Consider the following 21,738-nt stretch of genomic DNA (forward strand, 5'->3'; position numbering starts at 1 on the left):
TTCTTTGGGGATGTTAGAAATCATTGTGAAGAACGAACAATAAAGGTTTTAGTTAACGTTTACATAAAAACTATCAAGAAGTTTATGTAGCAATTTAGATAGAAACGTTTTGGATTTTTGGCAGTTTTTTAGCAACTTTTTGGCTTTCCACTATTTTACGAGAATAATCTGGTCAAGCCTATGGCCATTCCCTTTTTCAGAAAAAAAATAAATTTCTTAGACAAAAGTGACTTCTAATTTTCAAAACCTTTCCCATCCACGGAGTATAGAAAGGTTTGTTTATTGCCTTTAATTACCATGGTGTTCTCAACGTGTTGTAGGGGTATTTTGACCAAGACCCTACGGGGAAAAGAGAAAAATTAGATCACCAGACCAAACAAATATTATCTTGAAACTAATCTGAACGAGAGAACTAACGCGCAGAGGTTTGATGAAGCTCGCTTTGTAGCTTACTCTGAGCGTGAGGATAACTGATTGGTACGTTTTAACGCCTGTACCGAGGAGAGCCGGTTGACAGATTTATTTTTGTTGGTGGGGGGGGGGGGGTGAGGTATACAATTATTGGTGTTTCTTCTAATGAGTCAAAATTAGAGCAAATTGTGCGGTGTTCTCGGCACTTTTTCACAAAGGAAAATGCAATTACAGATCATCTTCCGGCTAAATTTAAGTGAAACTTTAGAGCGATTATTTCCAATTGTTATGCTAATTTTATAATATGTCTTACAAAGAAGTAACTTGTTTAAAGGCTGACAATTCATTACAGTTTGGACCGTGGGTTTTGTTTGTTTTCAAAATCAAACAAAGTATTTTTTTAATTCCTTGTTAAACCCCCAACCAAGTGTTCTTTTTTTCTTGCGTGGTTTCAAACTTGAGCGGTTGGTCTTCAATACCGATATGCTTATTGCTTGCTTTGCGATTTATTTGTCAAGTTTGTCAAATTTACCGATATGCATACTTCGGAGGCCATTGCGGGAGATCCATTTTAAAAAACAGAATACCTCCTACACAGTTCAATTTTGCAATTTTCTTTTTTTTCTTTTGTTTTTTTCAACTTTAAAGCTGCTTAAGCACGCCGCGATAAAACTTAATAATTGCTGATCGAGTGCGAGCAGCAGAGGTTGCCCGAACCACGAGCTTTATCCGTTTCGGTTTCCGTCGTTCTGCGTCCAATTTCTTTACTTCTTGTGCTACTTTCATCTATGGACTCTTCTCTTTTTACCTGCCTCCGTTTACATTCTAGTCCTAGACGCAGAGAGATAGCAAAGATCTCCAGTAGAAACCAAAGTCAAGAGATGTTTACGGGATTGAAATTAAATGATAAAACCCATCGGGAGTCATTTGTGTCTACGTGTTATAACTGGTTATTCACACTTTTCGAATTCAGTTTGAAAATACGTTTTTGTAAATAACTCGGGTGCGTTTCAATATTTTACCAAAATTTTTCTTGGAAACTGTAGTTATGATAATTGGTCCTCGAAGGTCTACCGTGTCCTTAATTAGTTTTGACAAAGAGAGTCCCGGATCTGTAATTGAAATAACAAAAATTATCGTTGTTAAGGCATACTCATGGTTTGTATAACAACTTAAAACAAAAATTTAAAACTCATATTAGCATTTTAATTACCAACACGGGGAACAAGATGTTTAATTTAAGACATAACACACAACTTCAAACCCCACATTACTTTCAGGTCTTACTTCAGAGCTGACACAATGGGCTTAAGCGCCAAACTCATTGCTCTATTAGAAGCCATTGTGCTTTTTGGTAAGTACCAGATTAAGTCAATCCAATTATAACAAAAGTGTATTAAGGGTTTTTTCTCTCGTCACAAACTTAATTGGCGAGGAAAGGCTTAAAGTGTTGATAGCATATTTATGGTCGAAGGGCTTAGAATCTGATTGCTGATTGCCAATTAGGTATATGCAAACTGCTGTTTAGCCCATCTCAGTCACGTAAAAATATTTAGCCCATTACGAGTAAAATCCAAAGTTCTTTTACATTCCAACGAAATGCATTTGTTCCAGAATCATTTGCGGTCTGTTTTATGACTTTTATCAATTCACATGAAGTCCATGCATGTACAGTCAAAAGCGTGGTAAAAACCTAACCGGAGCCATTTTAAAAAATGCGTACAAATTTTAAAACAACAAAATAGCGGGAGATTAATCGCATGAAACAGAATGGTTCACGAATCACGTTTAACTCAGCTCTTCATTCACGGGTCATGTTTGGATAAAAAAAAATTCGTTTACGTGGACAGAAAAGATCTCATTATTTTTAATCACGATTCCCGAATAAAGAAAATCAAATCATGATTCATGAGAAAAAAAATCGCCCAATCACGCTTTACTAAAGTCATCTTGGGCGGCAAATATTTTCAACAAATATTTATAGCAATAACACCTACAATATCTCATTTTAAAGTGTATAAAATGGGCTCTAACGGAATTATAAATTTCATCATTGAAACCTAGGACTTTCCTGAAAAAATAGGTTTAAAACAGAAAATAAGCAAAAAAAAGTGAAAAACGCAAGGTAAAAGTCACTTATCCTCATAAGTATAGGTTATGAAGATTATCGATAAAACAAGCTAGTTACCAATTATTAATCTGAAAGAAAAAGAATAAATATTAAATTTTTTATGAATTATTATGTGCGCCTATGTCATTCAAGAGAAATTGAGTAAAAAACGCAACATTCGTCCGCATTCAGTTTTTAATTAATATCTCAAATTATTTACAGCAATAACACTCTAAATATCTCATTTTAAAGTATATAAAATGGGCTTCTCAGGAAAATAAACCTTTTTTTCATTAAATACCAGGACTTTCCTGAAAAATATATTTAAAAGACAAAATTGGTAAGAAATAGCATAAAACTTGACGTAAAGTCACTTATCTTCATAGGTATAGGTTCCTGAAGATTGTTTGATAAAAAAGCTAATTATTGACATTTCAGCAACAATTCCTGAAAATGTGAAAGAAAAAGAATTATTAGCAAATTTTTTATGAATTTCTAAGTGCGCCCACGTCACTCAGAAGAAATTCACCAAAAAACGCAACCATTGTCCACATTCAGTTTTTAATTAGTATCTCAACAAATATTTACAGCAATAACACCTACAAGAACTCATTTTAGAGTGTATAAAATAGCCTTTCCAGAAAAATATAAATTCTATCATTGAAACTTAGGACTTTCCTCAAAAAATAAATTTAAAAGTCAAATAGGTTAGAGATAGTGTAAAACTTGAGGTAAAGTCACTTATCTTCATAAGCAGATGTTTCTGAAGATTGCTTGATAAAAAAAGGTTAATCATAAACATGTCAGCAACAATTGCTGAAAATCTGAAAGAAAAAGAGTCAGTAGTAAATTTGTTATGAATTTTTAAGAGCGCCCATTTTATTCTTAAGAAAAAGTTTTCATTGTTTTATGTTTTGCATTTTGTTAATTTTTTTGTTTTGTTCGTTTTTTTAATATTTTTGAGAAACGCAACATCTGAAAACAATGGAAAAAAAGTGAGCAAAGTGTTTTAAGTATGGCAAATAGGGAAAAATCTAGGTATGGTACTACTCAGTATGAAACTCTCCGAAACAATCGTAACCATCGCTAATTATAACATAGCCAAAGCAAAGTGCGCGATCTAATTGGTCAATTCAGCGTCCTCCATTTGCCCATGGGTGTACGCTGCTGACGTGAGCAAATGCAAAGACTATTTTTCCGCGCGCGCTTGTTTTTTTCTGGTCACGTAAGATTTGTTAAATAAAAGGGAACTCTTTTGCTACAATGTATCAGTGTTATGTTATAAAACAAATGGTAAACACCACAGCGTACACTATTGAATTATGGATGTACTTGGGAGGTTTGCTAAGCACTGAAGAAGCTAGAGTCGCTCTCGGCTATCGCCTCGCGCGACTCTTACGCTTCTTTCGTGCTTAGCAACCTCCCGCGTGTATCCATAACTCAATAGTGTACGCCATGGTGTTTACCATTTGTTAACATGCATATACTCCTGATATTGATGGGGTACTACATTGAGACCGAATCTTAAATTATCCCCTACCCTGTTAATAACATACCTCACAGCGTCTCTGAGTATCAGAGAAAACTGAAATATGGACAGTTTTAAACTCCCCTGGGGCAGGACTGGATTGCTAAACAAGGAGATTCCCTTTCCCAACGCATGCTGCCCCTTTCTTTCCCCTTAGCCCATTCCTTGCAGTTTTTGAGCACAGATGGAAAGTCTCTCTTTGTTTCCATGATGGTACCAGTGGCAAGGACTCCCTGGGCGAACAAATCTTTGAAAAATTTGACCGATGTATAAAAGTTATCGACAAATGGTAACCCTGATTTAGAAAAGGCTTTATAAGTGTCATCACTACATCATAACCAAATGTGCTAGTTTCCTGCCCTGTGGCTTTACCAATGTAGACATTGAAGTCTACAGTGTAGCCATTGAAACTCTCAGGCAATACCCACAATTTAATACCCCATTTTGTGGGCTTGTCTCTGATGTACTGACGTATACCAGACCTGTGGCGAGACCTAACCATACACTCATCAATGGCAACATTTTGTCTGGGTTGGTACAGGGCAAGACACCTAGATTTAAAATAATCAATAAAGGACTTAACTTTACCTAACTCATGGGACTTATCTTCTTTAGCGGGATCTAACACATGCATCATGGCCATTAGGGCTTTGAATCTGGTTCTGGACATTGTTGCTCTTGGCCAGAGACCATGATAGAGGGTCTTCATGCTCCAATACTTGTCAACATCACCAATCTTGACAAGCCCCACATAAATGGAAGAGCGATCAGCCGCTTGATTTAATCGGCTGTGGTCTCTTTCAAACTATCATCAGGGCTTGCATAAAAAGTGTATATATGCGACCCTCTTCTTCGATCGTAATCGTTTCTCGTTTAATTCTGGTCCTCCCCTATCTCGAGTTTTCTACGGTCAGTATGATGAGTGCTCTTGGTTCTCACGGAAAACACTCTTTTTTTCCACGAAGGAATTTAATGAGAAAAGGCTACATTTGATCCCTTTGTGTCTCGTTAAAGTTTCAAATTCGACTTAAGTTTTTTAGGGTGGAAGAAAGAACTGTAGGCTTTATACACGCCGTTACCGTAGACAAACGTCAAACTCTCATAAGTTCAAAACATAAATTTGAATCTACTTACAATTACTTTCCATTTCACTTATTGATAGACTAATCGTCGATGGAAGATCATAGATTGTTTTTGAAGAAAAACTTGTCGTGAGAGTCATTGAAATTGAGTTTGTTTGCCTCCAATAACGTTTATTTTTTTTTTAATTTCTTTAATTTTTTTTTTCAACAGTGTACAAGCGCTTTTACTTGCAAAAAAAGTTCAAAACTGTTTTGGAAGACTTTTAAATCACCTTCAAAGAAGTTTCGCTGAAGCTTGTCAATTTAATTTACAATACCGCTGTTTTCTCTACCATTTACTCGCTGAAAAACTGTTCACTTTATGGAGGATCTTGCCGTAATTACATCCTCTTAGCAAGCATTTCTTTAAGTTTTAGACAAAAAAAAATATTATTTGCCAGTCTAGGTCGGCCTGTATTGGGAAAAGTGTGCCCTCTTTCTCGAGTACCGCCCGAGGCCGTAACATATATAAGTAACATATATAACTTGCGATTTCGATTTTGTGTATTTTTTCACACATACTGACACATAATCACGCTAACAAAAAATTAACGAAGCAAGATATATGTGGCTTAAGAAAGCCAATAGGAGTTATTTGGTGAGTCACCTCGGGGAAGGACTGCGTCACGATATTTAGTTGTTCGAATTGCCTTTCTTTTTCAAGAAAATGCCAAATGAACGATTCCCCAAGACAAATTAAGAAACAGAATTGTATAGGTTTAGGAAAACCTGATTATACCTGATTATCACTTGGTGAGCTTACATTTCTCTTTTGTTGTATTTCTCACAGGATATGTGCATGGAGGTATGTATTAAAACAAATATTGAACAACCAATAAAAATCAAAGGATATACTAGGATGATGCTTATTGCAAGGGTATGGGCTGATTTTTTTACAGAAATGGAAGATACTTTGAAAACACTCTTTAGTAGTACAAAAAATGGAAGAGGACTTGATCCTTTAATTCAACTAAAAGAGGAAACGATGGAACAAACATTTACTAATATGCTTATAGCAATTGGTTAGATAGAAAAATTAAGACGCCAATCATCTGACAGAAATCCTTTCAGAACTCTTTTTCAAATTGCAGACTGTAACTCTCCACTTGGTCTCCAAAGCGGGGATATTCCCAATTCGGACATCACCGCCTCCTCCGAGGTAAGGAACTTAAACAAACTTGAGGCATTCAATTCTTAAGAGTGGCTATTTTTTTCTCTATCTTAGGGACACAACGAAAAGTTGTTTATTGGTCTAGACACAGGTGTTTGCAGTAAATGGCTTGAACCCGGGGGTAACATGTGAAAATGTAGTGTGATCGTCCGGGTGAGTGTAGTCCTGAGAAGGACTGTTGTCGGTGGTAGTGACTGACGTTTCGACAACCTGTGCGGAAGTCATCATCAGAGTCAAGTGAATAGTTATTGTCACCGACCCACTACCACTATTGAAACAAACGAAACCGCAACCCCTACGACTACAGCAACCATACCGTACATAAAAGTTGTGACTGAGAACATCTCGCGCATCTTACAACCCTTCAATATCCGCGTCGCCCACAAACCCATCACCACACTAAGTCAGTTATTAACCAACGTTAAAGACAAGGATGAACTGAGGAACAGTCAGGGAGCAATTTATAAGATCAATTGCTCTGACTGCCAAGCCTCCTATATCGGTGAGACTGGCAGAAACCTCACAACAAGACTGACTGAACACAGACAGGCGACGAGAAAAGGTGATGTCAACAATCACATTACTGAACATCATCGACTTACCAACCACAACATTGACTGGGACTCTGCGCAATGCCTAACCTTTGGCGCGGACTACTTTCAACGACTGACTCTGGAAAGGTGGTTTACTAACTTAGAACATACTTCCTTCAGCAGGTGTCAACTACTCCCGGTTCCATACAAACGACTCATTCACGACATAAACATTACAAACGAACCGAACAGAACGACCTAGCTTTACCGACGGATCGAAACAGACCAATCACGTCCGACTTACGCCACTTGAGTCTTACAGCCAAGAACATCACGGCAAACTTACCAATCATTTTACACGAACTGAAATAAGAACATTCCACTGACAACAATTATTCACTTGACTCTGATAATGACTTCCGCACCGGTTGTCGAAACGTCAGTCACTAACTACTACCGACAACAGTCCCTCTCAGGACTACACTCACCCGGACGATCACACTACACTTTCACACTGGTGTTTAGTCACAGAACAATTCATTACCTGACTCCTGTTTGTTATGTCCAAAGAAGTTTGTGCCCCCCCCGTCTTTTCTACTTAAAATGTATCATCTTAACCGCACAACAGGAAAGCTACCTCTTCGAGGCACAATTTAAGGCCATTATATTTTATGAAATAACATAGTTATTTAGCACTAACCAATTGACATATTTTATCCATTCCTAACACTGTTAATGGCCAATTTAATGATTTTCAAAGCAAACAGACTTCAAATCCGCTGTTTGATTCTCTAGAGAGCCATCAAATGGTCTGAAATAGCGCAGCAAGACCAGAAATTTTAGAAAACTCCTTCACATTCATTTAACCCTCCTTAAAAGCTGTTTTTTTTTTTCGAGCTTTTGATTGTAAAATGGAATCGGGAAAAGGGGAAATCTCCATATCCTCTTTAAATAGTTACGCTCCTATTACTTTGCAAACTAGAGATGTGCATTGGCCAACTCTGACGTCAAAACCTTCTCGACAATAAGTAGAACAGAGGGAAGACAGAACAAATCGGATCGAGTTCGATTAAACTCAATAATTTCTGTCGCCCACCACTCTTTATTTATTATTACCCATTATTTCTCATAATGATATTTAAACTAAAAGTAATATTTCAATTCTCTCTACAGTGGGCTGCAAACCACGGGCCCAGCAATGCAAGGCTCAATCGTCCAGCTGGTGGAGGTAAGACAGGAGCTTGGTCAGCTAAGGCAAACGACAAGGGACAGTGGATTCAAGTGAATTTTCGACAACTGACTCGTGTGACTAAGGTGGCAATTCAAGGAAGACAAGAGTATCCGCAATGGGTTACTGCTTTTAAAATATCTTACAGTCTGGATGGAAGAAACTTTCAATATTTGGAGAAGGTATTTGAATGAGATAATCAACGCCATGATGAGGACTTGCTGTGAAGACAAAGTAATGTGTGATTGCTCAAGAGATGGTTATAACGAATCAATGACTTACCTACATGCCTTTTACAAAATAACTGAGATTCTACAAGCGCTCTTTCATTACACCGGTAAATCGCTGGATAACGCACTAAAAGCAATAGAGTGCACTTTCTATCGATCGTTTACCGAAAGAAAGTGCAAATGGACGTACCTGCTTGTCTTTATATGTAACTTTTTCGGATAGAATGGGATGAAGTGTATTAACGTAAACTCATTTTGCTTGAACAGTTAGCACATAGACGACGTTGTCCATATGGCCCTCAAACGCGTCTGCCAAAAGGGACACAGCCATCGTCGAAAGCGATTGAAAATCTCAGATGTTTACATGACTATTCTTTCTTAGAAACATATTTAAACGAAAATAATTCCATTAGTTCTGACCTAGCTTTTACTAGTCTGAATTAGTTATCGATAGACAATGACACAGACTACAATCGAGAGATTCATTTGACTGCTTGCTATCCATGCTTCTAAGGAAATCCCTCATAATCGTATTTCAAAATAATTTGGTCTCCTTATAGATATACCACGGCAACAACGACCAAAACAGCGTCGTGGTAAACACTTTAATGACACCGATTGAAGCTCGCTTCGTCCGTCTTCACCCATACGCCTGGTATGGGCACATCTCCATGAGAATGGAGCTTTATGGCTGCAGTTTGAAACCAGGTAAATAAGCCAATAAAGAAAGTTCAATTTAAGCTTCTGCTTTTCTAATTCGTCAAACAGATGAAAGAATTAGTGCCCTTAGCTCAGACTAGCTTTTTGAAAAAAAAAAAACAATTAAAACAATGGAGGGAGTCAACACGTTTTAGTTTTGTGTTTATGTTTTGGTCAACAGACGATGCGTTGTTCACCGACTACTGCATTTATTCAACGAAAATGTTATTATTTTTTTATCATAGAATGTAGACGTCCACTGGGAATGGAGAATTATCGAGTTCCTGACTCAGCCATTACTTCTTCTTCTCAGGTAAACTATGATTGGGATGAATAATATGGCTTACTTCTTTACCCTTTGATAAAGAGTATTTCAAGAAACATCTTACTTCTTTTAAACGTTTCTTTTTCTTACCAAATGTCAATTATCCGAATCTATGGCATAAGCAGAACCGCTGAAGACTTCACAAGCGCTACGTTGTGTACCTTTGTGTCTCGAATTCCCTAAGCATTTGATAAAGAAAACCTCTCATTCTCTTTTCTGTCTTGAAAGAATGGAATTGTACAGCTGCAACCTTTCCATTGTTATGTGCGAGTGCCTGGCTCAGGCACTTCCTGACAGGACGCAGGCACCACGTGATTCTGAGAGGATCTAGGTCTGATCGGTCTAGTGTTACCTCTGGTACTCTACAAGGGACCATTCTTGGCCCATTGTTATTTCTGATCTATATCAACGATAAAACCAACTGTGTTTCGTCAACTGTGAAACTTTACGCTGACGACACAAAGATCTATCGTCAATTATAGTTCACCACTAAATTTTCTCCGGTTCTTATTGGTTTAAATCGATCACGTAACGCGATAGTGTTCATCCGTGGAGAGACACTATCAGCCCATAGTGCTCGCCCGCGGAAAATACCCGGATGGATAGTGCCCGTCCGCGGAAAATACCTGGATTGATAGTACTCATCCGTGAAAAGTTTTGAATAGTTTTACGGCCGCGAAGTTAGGCAGATCGGAAAAACAGTGACTTCAATTCTGACAGGTATAACGTATTATTTAGCCAATGTACGGTTGCGAATTATTGACATTTGTGACAAGCTGTAGGCGCGGAAGAAGCTTCGCTTCTCGGGCAAATATTTGTTTTAAGAACATCAAATTTCCGCGGGGCAACTATCAGCCGATAGTTCCTCGACAGAAACACTCTATTGTTTAAATAGTCGACTCTATTAAGGATCCTCAGCTTTTAAAGATGGATTTTTCTAACCTGATGGAATGGGCATGTAGAAAGTAGAGGATTTTAAGAATGTTTTTGGTTTGCATACCTTTCCGTGACAGTTGTTTTTGATTAGCATAACAAACATGTTCAAATGGTTTCTAAGTGACGTAATAGCCTAGAACTGAAAACAAAGAGGTTCTTGGGATTGAAAAACACGTGCGAGGTAGAGATGATCCATGAAATCTGATTGGCTCTCAGCAGTGAGATTTATTCATGACGCGTACCAATTATTGCTCTAGATTGCATATCTTTTTTTTTAGGCAATGAGAAAGCAACACAAACACAATCTAACCAATCAGATTTTAAGACATTCCAAGAGATTCCGTGTCGTTGTTTAAAGAAACCAGTCAATTTTCATCGTGTGGCGAATTAAGCAACTTTTTGCCCACAAAACTAAATTTGGACGATGAAACTTCTCATTTTCAGAATGGCTGTGATAAAGTAATAATTAAACGTCGAGTCGTGCACTTTCGGTTTGAAATCATACTTTTATTTCAAATCGAACTCGCATGGTGCGTTCGGAGGCAAGACTGGCGCCTGGTCAGCTAGGACAAATGATGTAAACCAATGATATCATGTGTATAATTTCAGACCAAATTGCACTCCTCCTAGTTATTAGTCATGATTGGAAAGTTCGCCGATTTCAAGTATCTGCGAGATGTTGAATAAATGTTGGCTCAATGATGATAAATGAATTGATCGTTTTGATTCAGTGGGACGCCAACCATGGACCCTCCAATGCCAGACTTGACAGACCCAGTGGTGGAGGCAAGACTGGCGCCTGGTCAGCTAGGACAAATGATGTAAACCAATGGATTCAAGTGACATTTTCTGAAATCACTAAAGTGACAGGAGTTGGAATCCAGGGCAGATATGATTACAACCAATGGGTTACTAAGTTTAAAGTCTCTTACAGTCTTGATGGTATCCATTTCTCTACCCTAAGTAAGGTACGTCGAATTAAATCCACAATATAAAGGAATTCAAGATTATCTAGAGCCATTACTAGTCGGATATATAGGTTCTAGCTAATTTACATTATGCTAGTACACTCATGCTGATGTTATTCCTTATTACAAAGGGCTGTATCGCTGATTACGCAGTCTTATTACGTAGCCAATTTCCTTTCATTTCGTGACAAATTTAACAGGTATTCAACGGAAATAACGACCGAAACACTATCGTGGTCCACGATTTAGAGGCACCCTTTCAAGCTCGTGTAGTCCGCATTAATCCGTTAGAATGGTATGGACATATATCCTTAAGAATGGAATTCTACGGATGCCAATTGTCATCTGGTAAGTGACATACTGTTCCTGTCTTTTAGAAAAAAATAAGAAAGGAAAAATGCGAAGGCAGATCCTAAGTTATGATCTTGCTAAATTCAATATTATCGCAGTGTAGGGACAGTTAACTTTCACTTGGCCTTCCCCGGCATAGCCGCTGATTTTGGTTACATTACATAACAACGCAGGTCAGTAGTATTTTGGTCTATCCTCTCAAAAAAGAGGCACTATGGAGTTCTATAATCTAAAAGTCTCGTTACTTACTATTTAGCCAGATTATCTCCCGCGAAAAGAAACTGTATAATCCTGCGATATACATGCTTCCTAGTTTCGTAGTCATTTTGCAGCGGGGCGTATTATAGAACTAACAATCCTGCAGAGTTCACGTAAATTTGACATGCTGATTGAGAAAGGGCACTATATATTAAAGTGTTTACACGATTAAAACAAACTTCTGCTTCTTTTTATTCCGCTCATATCCAAATAAACGATTACAACAACAGAGAGAGAAAACAAAATACACTAGTATATATATGCTAATTCCTGAAAAAAGAAATTTTGAATAACAAAAGGAAAAGAAACACCTGGACCAAACATAGGTCAAATTAGCTATTCCTGTGAAATATTTCAAATTCAAAATAACAACGGCAGAACATAATATGCATAATAACAACAGATGTAATAAATCTGGCGTCCACTGCACTGTTTCTAAAGCAAAAACTCTGCTTATCATTATAGAATGTGCAACTCCTTTGGGAATGGAAAACAGGTTTATCCCCAATTATGCCATTACAGCTTCCTCAGAGGTAAGAACTATCCTCGTGCCTCTCGAGAACTACTGAATGTAGCCACTGTGCTGTTTAAAACGTACATCGACGTTCGATTGTCTGCTACTAAAAGAGAAATTTTCAATAACGACTGTAAGAAAAATTCCGAATGATTGAATTACGTGCATAAAACTTTTTCAGTGGAGACATCATTTTAGTATAGCCAGTTTTTTAGAACTGCTTCATTATTTATCATTTCTTCCGTCTGTGATGGGTTTAGGAACATTTCGTCAAACTCTTTTGCCAACTCTAGGTAAACTAAAACTCGATTGTAACCTAAACACTTCGTTTTCCCGCACTTCCATGCGTTTCGTTATTTGAGTTGATTTCTAATAGGTTCGTTGCGAATATTTCCTTTGCTAAGAGCTGCTCATGAGATCTCGTTTGGTTTGAAACAAGATTTCTACGACGATATCCAATACAAATATTTACCAATAAGGCTTTATTATCATTAGTATAACGAAAAATAATATTATTATCCATAGTGGGCAGCAAATCATGGTGCTTCCAATGCAAGACTTTATCGCCCAGCAGGTGGTGGAAGGACTGGTGCATGGTCTGCTAAAATAAACGACAAATCACAATGGATTCAGGTGGATCTTCGCGGGATTTATAAAGTGACAAAGGTTCTTACGCAGGGAAGGCAGGATTATGCACAGTGGGTGACCCAATTCAAAATTTCCTACAGTTTAGACGGAACTCACTTTACATCTCAGAACAAGGTGGGTGCCAAACAAATTCAGTATTTAGCGCTTCTCGCTAGAAACCAGGATAAATTACCTCCCACCCTTATTCAGTCTGTGCTTTTGTTTCATTGACTTAAGTTTAACTGTTAGCCTCAACTGCAATTTTTTTATTAAGAATGACCACAGAGAGGACAGCTAAGGAAGACAATCACAAGAGTTTAAATGGTTAGCGCGCCGTACTCGAGATCGAAAGATTTGGGTACTTGTTCTGACCGGATTCATCGTTCCGTCTTCTCGCCGAGAGGACTTCCTCTCGCAATGCCTTTTTCTAGCATAAATGATTATTGTCAAAGAAACCTTGCAAAATGCAATAAGGTAACCCTCGATGGAATTGCATCCTCACAAGGAAGTAAGTCCCGGAGATGTGTAGGGCTACTCGCACAGTTCGTGTATAGACACAGTCGAAAAATGTAACGATACTTCATTTCTCAAGGTTTAAAAGTTCACTCCACAATCTACGGGAAGACCAAGATTTCTTTTCGAAGCAATCTGAAGCTGACAGCATTAATAAGACGTGTGTCATCAGGAACTTTATTTGTATGCCGTTTTCGCAACTTGTTTTGTCTGACGGACAAAAGTTTTGGAAAACATTTACAAAATTTTTAAACCGATCTCACTCTGGACAGTACTCATTTCTAATTCTCCCTCAATTTTGTTAATATGACCTTAAGGACGATGCAATCCCGAAAAAAGTTGAATGATCTCAGTATTCAATCTGTTTAGGTATACCAAGCGAACTCGGACCAGAATACGGTGGTGGTGAACGTTTTAGAGAAGCCCATCGATGCTCGCTTCATCCGTCTTCTTCCCCAACTTTGGCATGGTCACATTTCGTTAAGGATGGAACTGTACGGTTGCAGTTTGAAAACAGGTAGGACTTCTTAAAACGTCTCTGCCGGAAGTCCTTAGGTAGAAGTTATCGTACCACATACAAAATTTGTGTCTCATTTTGGAACAAATAATATTCAAAATACAGGAATTTTTTTTTGAAATATTAGATGAAGATCGTACAGCCAATAGAATTCGAACTCGTCACTTGTTACCTCTGGAAGACCCTTTTTTGGAGGGCACTTTCACCCAATAGTACTCTTGTTAATATTTTTCGTTTTGTTAAAAGGTGTGATATCTTTAACTTTTGTTGTCAGATTGTTCCTCGCCAATGGGAATGGAGAATAAACTGATACCGGATTTTGCAATCACCGCCTCGTCTGAGGTACGTTAGAACTTCAGTTACTGAGTATAAACAACTTAAGACTTAGGAAAAGTAATTTTCTTTTTTAACTTAATCTTAACCCGCACTTCAAGAACCCGAAAAAACGACAGTTTGGCGAATATATTATATTAGGCCTCAAATATCTGAAGTTTTCTTGTACACCATTGAAACCTCTATAACTTGGTAAAATTCATCGTATACTTTCGAGTACTCATTCTCGTCAAAATGATTTTGCTTTTTTTTAACTCTAGTGGAATACAGGTCACGGAGCTAAAAATGGAAGACTGTACTTTATGGCAGGCGGAGGAAGGACTGGTGCTTGGTCTGCAAAAACAAACGACAGATCCCAATGGATTCAAGTAGATTTAGGAGAAGTTCAAAAAGTAACGCAAATTGCTAGTCAGGGGCGTTCAGACTATGCTCAGTGGGTGACGAGCTACAGAGTGTCTTACAGCACATTAGGGAAGGATTTTCAGCACCAAGATCTTGTGAGATAGTTGTTATTTGATTACTTTGTGTTAGAGGTTAAGTACATACATACTGTATCCTTCAGATAGGGGTGTTATTTTTACACAAAGTATTCTTCCTTAAAATCTAATTGGGAGATTCCAGAGTAATTTTGTGTCACCCATTAGTTATATTTTATGAAAAATTTCTTATTCGGAAAGATTTAAGTTTTAAAGTTTTTTTCTAATACTCAATTACCGTCAAATTTTAGGTTTACCGCGCCAACAGTGACCAACATAGTGTTGTTGTGAATAGTCTCGTTAAACCAATAGAGGCTCGCTTTGTCAGAATAATGGTTGAAGGATGGAAAGGTCACATTTCCATGAGGTTTGAAGTTTACGGATGCCATGTTCATGCAGGTTAGCCACGAGTCTATCACTTGTACTCACTCGTAATTATCAATCAGATATATTTGCAAACGAAAAATTTAGATAGAAAAAAACCTCCTGCAGAGGAATTTACTGACTATACGAGTGTCCTTTTCAAGGTGCTCGTCTTTTCCAAACTACATCTCAAGGAAAAAAAAAATTGGCAAGAAAACGTTTCGATGTAGAGGTGGTTTTACCGGCTATAGAAACAACACATCTGCAGAGTCCAAGTTAGCAAGAGTGATCAGTTTCTCCAGAATTGCCGAGAGCCAGCAATATTGACCGTAACGTATTCCCTCGACTAAGTGCCCGGGCGCTCATTTAAAATTTTGGCCACAAGTTTAATCGAGGAAGAGCGCTTATTTAAAAATTGTTAAACTGTATTGATTCCGCTGTAGTTGAAGCATAAATAGCTATAAATAAAATGGCGATAGAAACAGGTTTTCCTTATATCCCTACCATTTTAGAAAGTGAGAGAGGAGGGGGTGCTTATTTGAGGGTGGGCGCTTATTCGAGGAAATACAGTATCATCAAAAGTACATTGCTCAGAATTCTAATGAGTTTAAAAACGCTAAGATTTACTTATAGAACATGTTAATCTAGTATTGATTTTATGAGTAAATCATCCCATGCTAGGTACCCTTAGAAATTATAGCCAGCTGCTCATGCAGTAATTAACATTTGTAAACACAAGGATAAAGATACGTTCTTTTTGACGATTCATGAGTGAAGATTCCAGATCAAAAAACATCCTAATGGGAATTTTTTTCGAATTTGCTAATTTACAAGTTCAATATTTGCATTGGATTCTAGAGTGTGAAACGTCACTTGGACTGACCAATAAGAAATTGCCAAACTCAGCACTACGTGCCTCCTCTGAGGTAAGAGAGAATTTTTGCTGTGTCCTCTCTAAATTTAGGGCGAGCGGTGCATAAACATGTTCTCTCCTTGCAACGCAAGGTTGTGTCAAATTACTGGTGGCAGTAATTTCGAGTGCTGATAGTTGTCTCTCTGATTTTCGCAATCATTTCCTTGAAATTGAATCGTTACGATTAAAAAAGAAAAAACGTTTCGAATTCGCTTGGTTCTAAGTTCAAGTATCTTATTTTTAGTGGAATGGAGCACATGGAGCCAGCAACGCAAGACTATACCATGTGTCAGGCGGTGGCAGAACGGGAGCCTGGTCCGCCAAGGTCAATAACAAGGGGCAGTGGTTGGAAGTAGATCTTGGTGAGACGACCAAAGTTACCATGGTAGCGACTCAGGGTCGGTACGACTACGATCAGTGGGTGCAAAGCTACAAAGTGGCGCACAGCAAATATGGCGATCATTTTGAATTCCAAAACAAGGTAAGGGAAATAGCTCCACTAAAAAAATTAATTTAGGCTTAATCGTTTTCGATTAAACCTGAAATTATGATCATATTACTGCGTATTATAGAGTCACAAGTAAGTATAATTCCAAATTCAGCAACATGTTCTCCGTTGGTCACCAGGTACAGTATTCGATCGCTAGATTACATAATGTAAGACTCTAAGTGAGCTTATACTTCGTTCCTTAACCCACGCTCATGAGTAATGACATCTTTTTTATCTGGTAAATCTAATCCCGGATCTTACCAATTCATCTGAACAGGGCATACTCAATTCCAGTATTGTATGTTTTATCTTACACCTATGGAACGAGGAACGCAGTTCGTTCCTACATACGATTTGGAGCTCGGAATTCAGTCCTTTGTTTGTTCGTTTATCAGGTATACGAAGGTAACAAGGACAGGAATAGTGTAATCATCAATAAGCTGATCCAGCCAATCGAAGTTCGATTCGTTCGAATTTATCCCGAATCTTGGCATGGACACATGTCTATGAGGGCGGAATTCTATGGCTGCACAATTTCCTCAGGTAAAGTAATTCTTCTCACGATGATTTCAATTTGACAAGTTTCACCGCCAACCTACCAAGTGAAGAGGAGGTAGCTGGTACAGTTCTAAAGGTACTACAACGCACTATCACTGAACCATAACACAGTTATGCGGCCAGAGCTTGAGCCCGGCCAATCCCATTCCGGGAAATAGCCCGTTAACAACTCATTTTTAATGTTGGTTTTAGTTTTCTTTTTTATGATATGAGTATGCAGAAAATATCACGTCGAGGTTAAATTCGATAAAAAAAGTTGCAAATACCTTATAATTAACTGGTCCCTGGTTTTCATCATTAAATCCAAAAGCTGCCACTGAAATTAACATTATGTGTTTTCTCATATTAGGCTTTTTTTGTTTTTGATAGAATGCAGTTCTCCATTAGGAATGGAAAACTATCATATACCAGACTCAGCCATAACAGCTTCTTCGCTCGTAAGTATTTTGAGCGGAGCCTAAAGGAGTTTTAAAACTTTCGCTTATATCTTTGTGGAATAATGCACACATTAAGTGAACTAGATGTTCTAGATTTGAACAAGATTTTAAAATCCCCTGATGAGTGGGCAACCACGAAACATGTCTGTAGGGATTTATATGTAGTTGTTTTTTTTCGACTACCACACATTATATATATATATATATATATATATATATATATATATATATATATATAAGTGTGACTTGATTTTCGTAGAACAGTGCTCAATACATAGAAGTAGAGCGAAGTATATACTGTGGGAGGAAAAAGACAAGTAAACTACAAGTTCATCTCTACAAGCCTGTTTCGTGGTCGCCCACTCATCGATGAGTGGGCGACCACGAAACAGGCTTGTAGAGATGAACTTGTAGTTTACTTGTCTTTTTCCTCCCACAATATATATATATATATATATATATATATATAATGTAGTTATATATATATATATATATATATAATATATATTCATATATATATATATATATATATATATATATGTAGTTGTTTTTTGTTCTAGATTTGAACTAGATTTTAAAATCCCCTGATGAGTGGGCAACCACGAAACAGGTCTGTAGGGATTTATATGTAGTTGTTTTTTTTCGACTACCACACATTATATATATATATATATATATATATCTATATATATATAATGTTATAACTAACTGCAGACAGTACTGTTTCGGCCTTCTGGGCCTCATCAGTGCAGTGCTAATGCTAGGATGGGGGAGAACCGAGACGGTCACCCCAAACGACCCAACCTTTGTGGTATCGTCTAAGCCATGCCAGAGTGCTCAAACTAGAGTAAACCAGCGAGCATGCGCAATTGCAACGGCAATGGCTCATCCTAGATAGAGTGCTCAATTTGGACATGAAAGCAAAGCTTTGTATGCCAAAGAGCTATATCTAACTGCAGACAGTACTGTTTCGGCCTTCTGGGCCTCATCAGTGCAGTTTTTTTTTATGTTTAAGGTGGACGGCCGGGCCCCCGATGAAGGGCGTGTGCAATGCCCGCCGACCAACAGGACTAATCCCACCCATGGCTTGCGTGCAATGCCTTAGGGTTGGGGTCCACCAGAAACGAGGGTCACCAGACACCAAACTCGCTGGGGAATCGAACCCCACCTCAACAAAAATTAACACACTCACACCAAAAATTGAACACACACACTCGATAACTTAAATAACTTAAACTACTTTTTAGTTTTCATTTTTAGGTTTTAAATTTTTAAACTAATATTAAACTATTTCTTCGGAGTGTACTTTAGCACATGTCTAGGAGGACCATTTTGCGGGTTGAGAACAAAGGCAATTGAACCAGGAGGAACTTGAAGGTGTGATGTTAACCGTAGGAGGTCTACTCTATCACCTGAAAGGCCAGGAGGTGTGGATAGCAATTCGAGAATTTCACTTCTGGACTTGGAAGAAATGACCGACGTAACGGAGGGTGGCGCGGTTATCTTATTAGCGACTGGTACGGAAATCGACTGGGTTGTATCCGTTGTAGCAGGCTTCTTTACAGTTCCTTTTGAAACCGGAGAAGTCTGGGGAGCAGCGCGTTTACGGGAGACATTGTCTGATTGTACTTGGTCAACCGATGTGCAGGTTGGAAAACGGTCCTTCCTGGCCTCAAGGTTATAATCGCACTCTTCAGACTCAGCAACAACGTCCTTAGGGACGGGAGCAATTGTCTCAGCTGTCACATCATTTTCTTGAGCTACAGACGAGGGTATGTCCATCTCTACTGATGTGTCTACAGCAGGTTGAGCACCCACGGTCGCCTGACAGTTCCTAGCTAGATGTCCACCTTGACGGCATCGGAAGCATTTGCCCCTAAGGGGACACTCCGCCGACTTATGACCAACTTTATGACAAGTAGTACACTGGAGGGGTTGCCCCCTATACCAAATTTTACAGCGGACGCCACGGATAGAAATAAACGGTGAAATGACATTCCTAATAACCATTTGGACAATGCGTGACCCGGTGGACACTGAAGGCCTTCCGGGCCAAACCTGATTGCGAACAGATTTGACCGTACCATATGCGGACAAAGCTGTGCTGATGGCGTCGTTTGATCCCTCAAAGGGAAACCAAGAGACTACAACAGTAGTAAGCTGGGGAGGAGGAGGAGGGGGTTTAACCACCCTACACTCTACATCGCCCAACTTGATGACACCTAGCTCCTCAAAAAATAACTTAGCAGCATCGCCGTTCTCAGCAAAAGTGACTCTCGCAACACGGCCAGGACATGCCTGCACCGCAGCCACCCGATGGTCAGACTCACGGTCAAAAAAACCCAGCAACAAACCAACCGCTTCCGAGAAAAGTACCTCCTCAGGGAGCCCCTGACAGTCAACGTCGATGGTCCTATTAAAGGACACGACCATGCTGAAACTCGGACCCAACCCAAAGACAAGTCAGAGGGATGGGTGACCGAAACAGAGAAAAAGCAAAAAGGAAAGCAAGTTCGGATCGACCGAGAAATCCCAAAAAAGGGATGGGCGACCAAAACGGAACCAAAGAAAACAACCACTGCCAGGGAGGAAAAAGTCGCAAGTTTTCCCTCCCGGCAGGTACTCACTTATCCAACTCAGACCTCGAAAAACACCAGAACCAACTTCAAACTACAAGAGTATGAAGCAACGCTTACCATGCGAGACCTGGGCCTCATCAGTGCAGTGCTAATGCTAGGATGGGGGAGAACCGAGACGGTCACCCCAAACGACCCAACCTTTGTGGTATCGTCTAAGCCATGCCAGAGTGCTCAAACTAGAGTAAACCAGTATATAATGTTATATATATATATATATATATATATATATATATAGGAGAAGTAGTGTGGCACACGAGGACGGACAACTTCGAGCGAAGGAAGACATATACTCAATAAAAAGTCTAAAAAGTTTAATAAAAAACGTTTCGGTCCGAGACCTTCATCAGTTGTAATACAATGACTTAAAAATTCCTTAAATATATTTATAGAGGGCGTGATGACACATATAAACAAACACAGTAATTACTACGCGAAAAATTATCACTATAAAAAGAAATAGAAAAACTGTCGAATCCACTAAAAATGTAAAGGAACCAGCGTTGACTTGAAAGGCAACAATTGTACTAAAATTCCCAATTAACGCTGAGGCTGGGACCTTTGATGCCCGCCCAATTTGAAAAAATTCTCCGCATTAATTATAGTTTATTCTTTTTTTGGAGTGAAATTCCTGGCGCTTATTCAAGCCGAAGGGTGCCAGAGAGAACGGCTGTGCGCTCCAATATGCTTCTTTGGTAATTAGAAGTTTCTCGATGTTACCTGAATTGTTTACTGTTGCCTGCACTTGATCAATGCATTGGAATGAGAAATCGCTTAAATCATGTGGTGTTTTGTTAAAATGTACCGCTACTTCACAGGTCTTTTTCTTAGTGACCATAGCAGACTTGTGGTTGCGAAATCTAACCCTAAAGTCATTTCTTGTGGAACCAATGTATTGTAGTCGGCATTTCTTGCACGAAGCCAAATAAATTATGTTCTTAGAATCACAGGAAAGTTTCGATCGTATCTTGTAACTTTTGCCTGTTTGAAAACTTAGAAAGGAATTACATTCAACCAAACAGTTGCGGCAAAGATCGCATCTTGTTGGATTAATCCAAATTTACCTGATGTAAGTCGCATCATTAAAAAACATCTGGGTATTTTGGAATCCAATCCTAAGTTAAAAGAGCTTTTTCCTTCAAATTCCATCATAGCATCCTTCCGCAGATCTAAAAACCTTAAAGAATTGTTGGCGCCATCCCGTTATGGCCCTAACACTGAAAGCGAAGGGGTTGCCGAGGTCAAGGGATGTTTTAAATGTAATAGAACAAGATGCGATCTTTGTCGCAACTTCTTGGTTGAATGTAATTCCTTTCTAAGTTTTCAAACAGGCAAAAGTCACAAGATACGATCGAAACTTTCCTGTGATTCTAAGAACATAATTTATTTGGCTTCGTGCAAGAAATGCCGACTACAATACATTGGTTCCACAAGAAATGACTTTAGGGTTAGATTTCGCAACCACAAGTCTGCTATGGTCACTAAGAAAAAG

The 21,738-nt window shown here is 38.6% G+C and overlaps 1 protein-coding gene across 1 annotated transcript in view; it reads left to right on the forward strand.

The window, feature by feature from the left end:
- Positions 1–1,688: 1,688 nt before the first annotated feature.
- LOC111346861 (uncharacterized) overlaps positions 1,689–21,738 on the forward strand; it is a 42,261-nt gene continuing 22,211 nt past the window's right edge. The window contains exons 1-18 of the mRNA XM_022954123.2: positions 1,689–1,765; positions 5,961–5,975; positions 6,262–6,329; positions 8,048–8,284; positions 8,893–9,040; positions 9,277–9,344; positions 11,024–11,260; positions 11,461–11,608; positions 12,335–12,402; positions 12,909–13,145; positions 13,893–14,040; positions 14,315–14,382; positions 14,634–14,870; positions 15,101–15,248; positions 16,071–16,138; positions 16,370–16,606; positions 17,011–17,158; positions 17,543–17,610. Of these exons, the coding sequence (XP_022809858.2) occupies positions 1,714–1,765; positions 5,961–5,975; positions 6,262–6,329; positions 8,048–8,284; positions 8,893–9,040; positions 9,277–9,344; positions 11,024–11,260; positions 11,461–11,608; positions 12,335–12,402; positions 12,909–13,145; positions 13,893–14,040; positions 14,315–14,382; positions 14,634–14,870; positions 15,101–15,248; positions 16,071–16,138; positions 16,370–16,606; positions 17,011–17,158; positions 17,543–17,610 (2,400 nt within the window). The 5' untranslated portion in view covers positions 1,689–1,713. The remainder of the gene's footprint in view (positions 1,766–5,960; positions 5,976–6,261; positions 6,330–8,047; positions 8,285–8,892; positions 9,041–9,276; positions 9,345–11,023; positions 11,261–11,460; positions 11,609–12,334; positions 12,403–12,908; positions 13,146–13,892; positions 14,041–14,314; positions 14,383–14,633; positions 14,871–15,100; positions 15,249–16,070; positions 16,139–16,369; positions 16,607–17,010; positions 17,159–17,542; positions 17,611–21,738) is intronic.

The sequence above is a fragment of the Stylophora pistillata genome, chromosome 10 (assembly GCF_964205215.1).
Source record: "Stylophora pistillata chromosome 10, jaStyPist1.2, whole genome shotgun sequence".
Classification (NCBI taxonomy): domain Eukaryota; kingdom Metazoa; phylum Cnidaria; class Anthozoa; order Scleractinia; family Pocilloporidae; genus Stylophora; species Stylophora pistillata.